Below are 12,578 nucleotides of genomic sequence, written 5' to 3'. Positions count from 1 at the left end.
TCACATTTGTAAGTATTATGGTGATTTGATTGCGTTGTCTAAAGTAACATCAAATAGATATTCCACAATAGATTTGTGCTTGTGAGTGTAGTTTTGTATAATGATTCAGTAAAAATGTTAATGTTTCCTTTTTTACCCAAACTTTCCAAGTTGAGATGTAAACTAGCTTATTTAATTTCAATATCTCAAAGATATACAAATATGTTGTGGAATATTTTGGGGCAGACAAAATTAACTAAGTTACTACTTCTTAACTCACACTCAGTACATTATAGTATCATGTGACCTGGACATGATATACTATGCAAAGAAAAGACTGAACAGTTAACACCATTGCTGTCTCAGACATTCCTTCAATAGGGTAAGTGATAAAATGACCAAAATAATAGATACACATTAATTTCATTGGCTTAGATTCAATGCTATTGATGAGGTGGGTGATGGCTACATACCTAAAGACCTGGTGAACTGGTCATTGAACTGGTGTCCTGAATGCCCATGTTTCTGCTACAAGAACACCTACAAATGAAATATGAAAATACAAGATATTGACATTGACAACTGCCAAGCAGAATGACCAGATAGTCATTCCCCTGATGTTCTTTTTGCAAGAAGTGGGTAGAACGAAAAGACCAGCTGGCCAAGAAGGCCCAGAGAAAATGGAGCCCAGTAAAAACTTCACCTTCCCTCGTGTCTTCTTCTGGAACAAATGCTGCAGAAAATGTGCGCCAAGGCACATTTTGTTTTACAGACAGTTGACCACCACTGCGCAATCATCTTGTGAGACAAGGCTGTAAAACATACTAATTTTTTGTATAACCTTGCATAAAGTCATGAAGGTGAATTATTTTTGCCAAACACTAGTCTCCTTCACAGAAAACTTTGTTCTGAACAAAGTGGTGTACAAATTGCTTAACGTTATTTGACATCAAATCAATGTGCCCCATTCAAATGCATGTTCCTTACCAAATTATTCCTCTAGACTTAGATCAAAAATATCTATCACCCTTCCCAGCTGATGCTAAAATCTACTAAAAGGTGCACATTGGCTTCCACTCTGTCATTCCCAAATTGCTGCTATACTTAACGCTTTCAGTGAGCATTAGAATCATTTGCAGATTCAAAATAGGGAAAAAAGTTATTAAATATATTCCTTTAAAGCCAACACATAAACTACTTACAGGAGTGATGTATACAATCATTCTTTGTATAGGAACTGAATTATTTTACATGTAGTATAGAACTAAGATAATGTATTTACCCTTGTGCTATCATCTTGTGTATTATAACAGCTCTTTTTAAACCCATGCATCTCTTATGGAACGATTAGTTTAATTATATACACAGCAACAGCTGACCTGTAATATTTTGGACTTAGATGTGAAATCAGGCATGTCTGATGTACAACCACAGCAGCATGTGTCTTTATTTTACAGTGCCTTAAATTACAACGGCATAAATAGTGCTTTAAAAAGCAAAAAATCCTCATTTGCAAACCATCATCATATGACAAGCCAATTATCCTTTAAATGCATACTTAGAGCTTTGAAAATTAACACATAGAGTTGTTTGTTGAATTGCAGACTACAAGGTATTGTGTGCAATAGGTAGTATGTATTTGAACAGGTGTATTGTAAAGATAGGCACCTCAATCATGTAGTCAGTTTTGAATGCTGTTCATAGAAGGCAATTAATTGTGTCTGTTAACAGTTTTCTCATTGAATTTCAAACAAGTTGTAATCAAGGCTAATTTGTTGAAGAATAAAAATTGTAATAACACAATGATTCCTGCTCATCAACCTGTTAAAATAATTTGTGGCAGAATGCTTCCAAATATAACATTCAAATTTACAATATCCATTTTCTGTAGTTTAAGTTTAGTCAAATGTTAATTTTAAATCAGTTTATGATATAATTATTTTCACTGATAATTTTTAAAGTTCTCAAAAATAACTGATCATAGCAAAAATTAAATGGCTTTCGTGAAAATATTGCAATTAAATACAAATGACTGAAATTGTTCCTAATTTAAATTATTTCAATATAATTTGATACTTAGAATGTAGTGCTTTATATTTGCTATGTAAAGTCTTTGCTAGAAAATGCCCACAGTATAATTATTGGGAGTACTTCAACATGTTTGAATTTACATTTTGTTATCTTCCAAAATTAATTATTCGTATTGCTTTGCCAATGTCATGTAGTTGTCCCTTTATTTGTATTGTAATGCATACTTTAAAGTTCAGAAAAAACTACATAAATGTTGTAGGTAATTTGAATCACTATAAAGAGTTTGTGCACTCTCCAACAACAAAATTTCATTAATGAAAACAAATAATTAAATCTGAAACAGCAGTAAAGAAATGCAAAATTAAGCATAAAAATGCATTAATGTTTAAATGTAACAGCAAACATAGCATATAGTTTACAATACTCAACTTACTGTTATTTATCTCCGAAAACAAAACAAAAATTATGATAAAAATGTTATACCTTTAGTTTAATTATTATTTAGCATATTGTAAAGGAATTGATGAAATGCTAAGAATTACTTTTTTATTATAGATTAAAGAGGATGACAAAAATGATGGCTATTAATTGAATCTTAATTAATATTTTTTAAAATTTATAACTGAGATTGCACATTCAAATTCTGCCCCTCTGTGAATTACACATTCAAACTAAAACATTTTTGTTTTCATCAAAGATTTACCAAAAGAATCAGTTATAAAATGCTACAGATTCTCCTGTTCTACTTAATTGTCACAATTGTAATAACTCCAGATATCTGTTAAATATTTGTAATAAAACATTTAAGTATCATTTAGAAGTTTGACTAGTTCTAAAAATAACTTCCTCTTCCAGTATGCATGCTTATGTTTAAAATACAAACTTGTGATTTTTATGTTTCATATTTCAATGCAAATTTTGTTTAGTTTTCAGGGTTTTGGGGGAAATGTTTGGTTTATCTGTGTTTCAAACTGTGCCTTTAGTAGTCTGAAAAAGTAAGTCATAGTTAGTATTAGGTCATCTCTGCTTCTCAAGTGGCTTGTTTTGGTAATTACTTTCTGCATTAATTATGATGTTTGTTTAATTAATCTTCGCAAAGCATTTGTGTGATGAAAGCATGTACGTGCATGGCAAAGTATAATTTCAGTTCTCTCAGGAGTACCCATAAATGTGTTTGCAACTATTCAGTTAAAAGTGTAATTGTGCACTCGGCAAACCGAACGTTACCTTTTGAGCTTTCATTGAGAATAATTAAATCTTGAATATCTTATTGCATGTTGGATTTGGCAACGTGCTAACAATCCACCTTCTTCTTAACATCAGGTCAATTATTTGCTGAGTGCGATTTTTATAAATCTCGTGGCAGTTGCATGTCTTGATAATTATGATGAAGTATGTTGGTCAGTGTTGATTCAGCAATCCTATCTCAGGCAAATACTTCATTCACTGATCTCCTTCATGCTCTTCTTTACGGTCATTAAACTTCTTGTGCCTTTTCTTGCCATCCCCTGTGGCCCTAATTATAAAAGGCCTATATGAAAAACATCTAGATTGGGGAGGAAGCTGACTGATGGATTGATAGCTTTGCAAAAGGGTCCAGAATTTAAATGCTATTCAATGGATGACTGGCCAACAAAAGGCACGTTTGCAGATATGCTTGACCTGGTGCAATTAATATTCTAGTTCATGCATGAATTCCTCTGATGGAGGGGGACTTAAAGTGCCAAAAGTGTGTCGCCTGCATAACTTATTTTCTCTTTCACGACAACCAGAATTTTATACTTAAAAATATCAGTGTTTTCACAGCTCATTTGCCCCACTGTGTGATCAGTATACTAGCCAGAAGTAGAACTTGATGCAGAGGGGTCAGAAGGAAGCTATTAACAGGGTCGCTCCTGAGAATTCAACAGCTTTATTGAGTTCAGTTTTAGCTTGAACGTACAGCATGAACCCAGGTGTGTTTTTTTTTTAAAACAGCGAGTGCAGATTTCCCCAAAGTCTTTATCGGTTTAGAAAATTGCCAAAGAAAATGGATTCCCAGGCCACTGCTGGCAAAAGGCTGCTGAAGTTTGTGACAAAACTTGAATGGTTAGGGAGAAGAAATATGTGACTTGCGCACAAGCATTTAGAATATGTTGCTTTATAATTTTGGCACAAATCTGTAATTTATTCTGACTGATTAAATTTGATATGAGATTTTCATTTCCATTTGGAGTTTGTATAAGTAATAGTTTAATGCCAAAAATAATTGCATTTTCATTGCTCATATATTTATGGAACTATTTATTGGTACATTAGTTCACTAAATACATCTAACTGTGGTTGGCCTAAGTTTATTTTCATTTTCAGGTTGTTGCAAATTTAGAGTTTACATTTTTGTGCATTGCTTCATAGCTGAGAGTTAATACCTGTTACCTCTCTACCTAGCTTCCAGGTATTTATAACTCTCCATATTTGCTGTGCCCAAATGAGATGGAGTGCAGGTTGCAACAGGTCAGGCCATTGACTCCTAATTCATCTCAGAAAAAGGATACCACTGAGGGTCTTGTGGATCCATCAATACCTGAAATTCCATGCACCTCTCCTTCGTTAGGGCGACTGCCACATTTAGGCTGGAAGAAACCACAGGTATGTTCTTTTATAGTCATGGAGCAGCCTTGGCATTTTTTAAAAGGGATTGTTCTTGTTTTGTTTTTCTTCTAGTTAATGTCACAAATGGTTCTCAGTTATTCATAATGTACACAATCACAGACTTATGCAACATTAATAATTTGTAGAAAGCAGCACATCACCAATATTTCTATTTATATTAAACGTAATTGTAGGAACAAAATAGAGGTAAATTTGATATTAGATATTCTATACTCTTACATGATAGTAGTAAGTCAAAGAAATATGAATTATTGACAGAAAACATGTTGCAATTTCTTCTTTGATTTTGCATAATTGCTGACGATTCACTTTAAAGCTCATTCTATTGTTATTCTTCATGTGTGGGTTTAGTCCAATATAAGCAAGGCATTCTTGGTTACAGTGTGGTGAAATCAATTCAGGAATTGGAAATGTTTTTCAGTGGTACGTTAAACTAGCTTATGTGCTTAGACTATAGACAAACTATGTAATTGGTGATTGATTTTTTTGCAATCAATTAGTGCAAATGTTCTTATGTTACACAATTAATATCATTTTTAAAATAAACTCCAAATCCTCAGGCTGATTAATGGTGTCAACTATTAACTCTGTACTTTTTTTTCCCATTTGATAACATTGTAAAGCAAATTTTAAAAGGAATTCCAAATCAACTCAATGTGAATTTTGGTCATTATAACTGGATAAGAAGAGCTGCTGATGTAGTGGACAATTAATCCAATAGTCCAGGTTATGTGTTCAATGTCTACCACAACAGCTGGTAGAATTTAAATTCAATAAGTAAAGCTGGAATATGTAAGATAGTCTCAATAATAACGACCACGGAACTATTGTTGATTCTTGTGAAAATCTATCTGGTTCACTAATATCCTTTAGAGAATGGAATCTGTGATTTTTATCTGGTCTGGCCGATATGTAAAGGAAAATGTGTCAGTTTGGACTCAATGTTAACTTTGTTTCTGTTTGCACATACTTACTGAATTTCACCAGCATTTTCTACTTTTATGTCAGGTTCCCAGCATCCACGGTATGTTGCTTTGATTACACATCAAATCTGCTTTGTTACCTGTGTCACTGTCTGAATTATGTGCTCAAACCTCTGGAGTATAAATTGAACTTGTAATCTTTTAACTTAGAGGCAAGAATGCTATTTATGAACCGCATAAATGAAGTGAGATTCTAGGTGTTGCAGCTCTGACCAAAAGGTATCTTGGCATTCTTCTTACTTCAACAAGTCTAGTAAAATAATTGATTGTTTCCCCTTGCTTTGTAGCATTCTACATGGCCATTCTTCTGGTCTTAACCAACTGTTTTCATTGCTTCACAAGTAGATGCATGGAGGATTTTCTGCCCCAAGTGATGATGGATATCTATTTTTCACTTCCTGCATTTTCTGCAGGACGTTTGGTGCAATATCTGAGACCCTTAATTGCAATTGTTCCTTCATTTAGTCATCTTTTCCGACATTATTGTAGTTTATGCAGCCACACACAGCTCTCATTTAAGAGGTGATGGTTGGCTTTGAAGTGGCTCCCTGGATTCCCAATATAAACACAAATCCTGCCCTTATATTCCCCTTTCCAAAAGTATGCAGACATTCTGAAGAAATGTCAAACTCAAAACATTAACTGTGGTCCTATCTCCGCTGATGCTGCCAGTCATGCTTTCTCCATTATTTTCTCTTTTGATTTCAGAGATCCAGCATCAGCAGTATTATGCTTTTACTTAGCTGTTGCTTTAGATTTTGTTTTTAATTCTGGTCTCAGTTATGGTCTCCCTGTTTTTGAGGGATGTTATAAAATTGAAAGGGTTCAGAAAAGATTTACAAGGATGTTGCCAGGGTTGGAGGGAGAGGTTGAATAGGCTGGGCTATTTTCCCTGGAGCATTGGAGGCTGAGGGGTGAGCTTATAGAAGTTTATAAAATCATGAGGGGCATGAATAAGGTGATTAGCCAAGATGGTTTCCCCAGGCTAGCTGGGACCAAACCTAGAGGGCATAGGTTTAAGGCAAGAGGGGAAAGAATTAAAAGAGATCTAAGGGGCAATGTTTTCATGCAGAGGTTGGTATGTGTATAGAATGAGCTGCCAGAGGAAGTGGTGATGGCTGGTACAAATACAACATTTAAAAGGAATCTGGACGGCTTTATGATTGGAAGGGTTTGAGGCTTTTGGACCAAATGCTGGCAAATGGGATTAGATTAATTCAGAATATCTGACCTGCATGGATGAGTTGAATCGAAGGGTCTGTTTCCATGCTGCTGTAACTCTAAGACTCAAAAATGTTCAAATTATCTAATTGAATTATGTTCTAACAAGATAAAGACTGTTTGTTGATATGCAAACATAATGGCAAACCTGTCATTTAAACTTACTTTTAAAACACACTTTTGCTTCACTGAAACGTAGTAAGAGATTATTTGTCTAACTTTATAGAGTAAGAGGCAAAATCACTGCAAATGCTGGAATCCAAAGTAGACAAACAGGAGGCTGGAAGAACACAGCAAGCTAGGCAGTATCAAGAAGTGGCGAAGTCAACATTTCAGGTGTAACCCTACTTCAGGACTTTATAGAGTGTTCATCCTTTAAACTTTGTTTCATGGGATGAAGGCATCCTGGCTGAGCCAGCATTTAAGGCCCATCCTTAATTGTCCAGAAGTATTTGTAAGACAATCCCATTGCTATGGGTCTGGAGTTATGGAGTCATAGAGATGTACAGTATCGAAACAGATCCTTTGGTCCAATTTATCCATGCCAACCACATATCCCAATCTAATCTAATCCCACCTGCTAGCACCTGGACCATATCCTTCCAAACCCTTCCAATTCGTTTCCCCATCCAGATGCCTTTTCAATGTTGTGATTGTACTCGCCTCCACCACTTTTTCTGGCAGCCCATTCCACACACGCACCACCCTGTGTGAAAACGTTGCCCCTTTTATATCTTCCCCTTCACCCTAAACCTATGCCCACTGGTTTTTCACTTCCCCACCCAATGCTCTATCCACTCCCCTCATGATTTTATAAACTTCTGTAAGGTCACCCCGCAGCCTCCGACGGTCCAGGGAAGACAGCCCCAGCCTATTCAACGTCTCCCTGTAACTCAAATCCTCCAACCCTGGCAACATCCTTGTAAATCCTTTCTGAACCCTTTCAAGTTTCACAACATCCTTCCGATAGGAAGGAGACCAGAATTGTATGCGATATTCCAAAACTGGCTTAATTAACGTCCTGTATAGCTGCATCATGACCTCCCAACTCCTATACTCAATGCTCTGACCAGTAAAGGAAAGCATACCAAATGCCGCCTTCATTATCCTATCTACATGTGACTCTACTTTCAAGGATCTTTAAACCTGCACTTCAAGGTGACTTTGCTCAGCAACACTCCCTTACCATTAAGTGTATAGGTCCTGCTAAGATTTACTTTCTCAAAATGCAGCACCTTGCATTTATCTAACTTACTCAGTCCATTGGCCAATCTGACCAAGATCCTGTTGTAATCTGAGGTAAGCTTCTTCGCTGTCCACGACACCTCCAATTTTCGTGTCATCTGCGAACTTACTAACTATATCTGTTATGCTCACATCCAAATCATTTATAAGACAAAAAGACAAAAAGTAGTGCACCCAGCACCGATCCTTGTGTCACTCCACTGGTCACAGGCCTTAGTATGAAAAACAATCCCCCCCACTTTTATCTTTGAGCCAGTTCTGTATTCAAATGGCTGGTTCTCCCCATATTCTATAAGATCTAACCTTGCTAGTCAATCTTCCATGGGGAACCTTGTTGAATGCCTGACTGAAGTCCATATAGATCGTGTCTACTGCTCTGCCCTCATTAATCCTCTTTGTTACTTCTTTAAAAAAACTCAATCAAGTTTTTTTCCCATGCACAAAGCCATGTTGTCCATCCCTAATCAATGCTTGCCTTTCCAAATACATGTACATCCTGTCCCTCAGGATTCCCTCCAACAACTTGCCCACCACTGGCGTCAGGCTCACCGGTCTCTAGTTCCCTGACTTGTCCTTACCACCTTTCTTAAATAGTGGTACCACGGTATCCAACCTCCAGTCTTCCGGCACCTCACCTATGACAATCGATGATACAAATATCTCAGCAAGAGGCTCAGCAATCACTTCCCGAGCTTCCCAAAGAGTTCTAGGGTACACCTGATCAGGTCCTAGTGATTCATCTGCTTTTATGTGTTTCAAGACATCCAGCACTTCCTCCTCTGTAATATGGACATTTTTCAAGATGTCACCATCTATTTCCCACTTTCTATACCTTCCATGTCCTTTTCCACAGTAAACACTGATCAAAATACTTGCTTAGTATCTCCCCCATCTCTTGCGGCTCCACACAAAGGAGGCCTTGCTGATCTTTGAGGGGCCCTATTCTCTCCCTAGTTATCCTTTTGTCCTTAATGTATTTGTAAAAACCCTTTGGATTCTTCTTAATTCTATTTGCCAAAGCTACCTCATATCCCCTTTTTGCCCTCCTGATTTCCCTCTTCAGTATACACCTACTGCCTTTACACTCTTCTAAGAATTCACTCAATCTATCCTGTCTATACTTGACATATGCTTCCTTCTTAATTTAAGCCAGATCAGTTAAAAATGGTAAATTTCTCTCCTTGACCTGAATGAACCAGATGGGTTTTTAATCATGTTTTTTTCATATAGCCAACTTTTTATTCCAGGTTAATATTGAATTCAAATTCCATTATCTGCTATTGCATGATATAAACCCATATCCACAGAACATTAGCCTGTGATTCTGGAAAACTAGTCAAGTGATATTGCCACTGTGCCACTACTTCCCCTCTTATTCATTTGCATTTCCTCTTGACAGTATCTGTAGCAATTGTAACAAGGTCAGTTAGCTGGACATCCAGAATATGAGTTCCCTGATTGGGGCTTTAATCTTGTCCAATCAGAGAGCCCTGGCTGATCAATGAAATGAAGAATATCAGAGATTTTGACACACTAGGTACTGATTTATGATGAGGCTGTGCCAAAGTCAAGGAATTTATATTTGTAAATAAGAGTGATTTGATGATGGGATATTGGCCTCTAGAGTTATTTCAGTGGTGACGAGAGTAAAACACATTCCTGAAGAAACTCGCTTGCAACAGTCATCTTTTGAGTGGTGTAAGCATTTCTTGCATTATGCCAAGATTTGGCAAGCTTGACTTGTTCAACCCTGCCGTCGAAGACTGGGCCCACTATCAGGAAAGAATGCATTCTTTTTTCTGGGCAAATTACATTAGGGCAAATGAAAAGCAATGGGTAATTCTCCTGACAGCTTCTGCACCTGCACCTTTTTCAGGTTTTAGGAGCCTAACTTTCCCTGATGCATCAAATACTAAAACCTTTCAAGAGTTGATGGATTCAGTTTGACTTCAAGGCTCCTTTAATTCTGAGATGCTATTATTTCTACTCAGCGTTTTGAGAATGAGGTGAATTTGTGTCAGGATGTTTGACTAGGTTAAGGCAACTGTCAGAGGCATGTGATTTTGGTTTATCCATTAATGAGATGCTTAGAGACTGGTTGGCATGTGGGGGACTACTGATGTAACCATCCACTATCTGAACCCTAATTGGACTTCAAACTGGCACAGCAATTGGCTTTATCCTTGGAGAATGTGACAAATAAAGCATATGAGTTGCAGGATATTCCAATAGATGTAGAGCCCCTTGCCAATCTGATTGACCTTTGGGTACACTGCTTGAGTGCAAGCAAGTGCATAGCTTCACTCAAGACATATTCTGATTAGATGGACTCTAGGTTGGCCACAGCAAAACCCCAAAATAAAGATAAGCCTCAGCCAGACAGTTAAAATTTTCTTCAGGATCAAGGCCAGCAAGCCATTGTAGTTACTGTGCAGATTTGAGACGGCTAAAGAGTCCTACGGTAATATAACATACAAGCCATTATTCAATACAGTGCACACCCTGGAAAGTCCTCCTACATTTGGATTGGAAACAGTTAAATTGCTTAGCAACATCCAAATCAGAACTAATCAAAATAAACTTCTGATTATATGGTCATCCAGTCCCAATGGAGTTTGTAGCTGTATCAGTGACTGCAGTACCAGTTTTTAATAAAATTCACTTTGGACTCTAACCTCTAAGTTTGAGCAAGACCTTGACTAGGCTGAAAACCTACAACTGGGGAACCTTTACAGATTTAAGGGTACCGTTTCAGTTTCATATGAAAAGCAGCTTGTTCAGTTACCACTGATTGTAGTAAAAGGCTTGGGTCCAAACTGGGCGGGGCAGAATTGGATGAGAGAGATTCACCTGGATTCGCTCAACATTTTTCCATTTGAAAATAGCTGCCTGAGAGAAGTCCTAGCGAAGTACCCAAAAGTCTTCCAGGAATGTTGAGGGACTATCGGAGGAGCCAAGGTTACCTTGCATATTGACCAGGAAGCATTCCACAATTCTGCAAGGGTCGCCCGGTACCATTTGCCCTTCTGGCAAAAGTAAAGGCAGAAATCAATGGACTGAAAAGTGAAGGAATCATCAAAACCAGTCCAATTTGCTGAATGGAGCACCAGTCATGTTGATTTTGAGGTCCGACAGGTCAGGTCGCCATTGTGGGGATTTTAAACAAACAGTAAACCACTTCTCATAGCTGGATAGATACCCAATCCCTCAGATTGAGGATTTATACACAAAGCAGATAGGAGGGACTTTCTTTCACAAAACTGGACATGAGCCACACCTACTTGCAATTGTGTTTAGATGAGGATTCCCAGTAGAATGTTACAATTAATACAATAAGAGTTTGTCAGCCCATTCAAATTTTCAGCAGATGATGCGTAACATTCTGCAAGTCTACCTAAGGTCACCATTTATTTAGATGATGTGCTAATAACAGGGAATACTAATATGGAAGTTAGAGAAATTGGACGTACAGACTGTTCGGATAAATGTGATAGTTCTGTTCTTGTGCGTTCCTGCTTTATAAGAAAATTGTGTAATAGCAGCACCATTTAAACAAATGGCGCTGGAATTGTGTTATAGCCAATACATTAAAGGAAAGTTTGCATTATAAATATAATGGTCTACATTCTTCAGTTGCATTATAGCCAATTACCATTGAAGAAAGAAGCGTTATTGCAGAACTAACAATAGTCCTAAGACGATTTTCTGGGGTGATCATATGCTATGAAGGGAAAAATGCATGCTCCAGGCACCCCAAGTGACCTACTTGGGCTACAGAGTTTGCAAGACCGGGTTACACCCATTGGAAGATGAAATGGGGTGATCAGGAGTGTCCCGGTTTTTGATCAGGAGTTTAGGTCATTTCTTGGGCTGGCAAATTATTATGGAAAGTTCAATCTAGCCTCCAACCTGGCACCTGTACATCAACTCCTAAAAAAGGGTCAACTTTGGAAATGATCACAGGGAACACCTCTGGGACACCCGGACCAACCAACCCAACCACCCCCTGGCTCAACACTTCAACTCCCCCTCCCACTCCACCAAGGACATGCAGGTCCTTGGACTCCTCCATCGCCAGACCATAGCAACACGACGGCTGGAGGAACAGTGCCTCATCTTCCGCCTAGGAACCCTCCAACCACAAGGGATGAACCTAGATTTCTCCAGTTTCCTCATTTCCCCTCCCCCCACCTTGTCTCAGTCAAATCCCTCGAACTCAGCACCGCCTTCCTAACCTGCAATCTTCTTCCTGACCTCTCCGCCCCCACCCCCACTCCGGCCTATCACCCTCACCTTGACCTCCTTCCACCTATCGCATTTCCAGTGCCCCTCCTCCCTACCTTTTATCTTAGCCTGCTGGACAGACTTTCCTCATTCCTGAAGAAGGGCTCATGCCCGAAACGTCGATTCTCCTGCTCTTTGGATGCTGCCTGACCTGCGCTTTTCCAGCAATACATTTTCAGCTCA

At 38.0% G+C, this 12,578-nt stretch overlaps 1 protein-coding gene across 1 annotated transcript in view; it reads left to right on the top strand.

Annotated features, from left to right (window-relative positions):
• spata17 (spermatogenesis associated 17) overlaps positions 1-12,578 on the top strand; it is a 107,566-nt gene that overhangs the window by 74,315 nt on the left and 20,673 nt on the right. Inside the window, exon 7 of the mRNA XM_060831454.1 lies at positions 4,438-4,638. Coding sequence (XP_060687437.1) covers positions 4,438-4,638 — 201 coding nt within the window. The remainder of the gene's footprint in view (positions 1-4,437; positions 4,639-12,578) is intronic.

This window comes from Hemiscyllium ocellatum, chromosome 10 (assembly GCF_020745735.1).
Source record: "Hemiscyllium ocellatum isolate sHemOce1 chromosome 10, sHemOce1.pat.X.cur, whole genome shotgun sequence".
Classification (NCBI taxonomy): domain Eukaryota; kingdom Metazoa; phylum Chordata; class Chondrichthyes; order Orectolobiformes; family Hemiscylliidae; genus Hemiscyllium; species Hemiscyllium ocellatum.
This window is presented reverse-complemented; position numbering and strand designations above follow the sequence as displayed.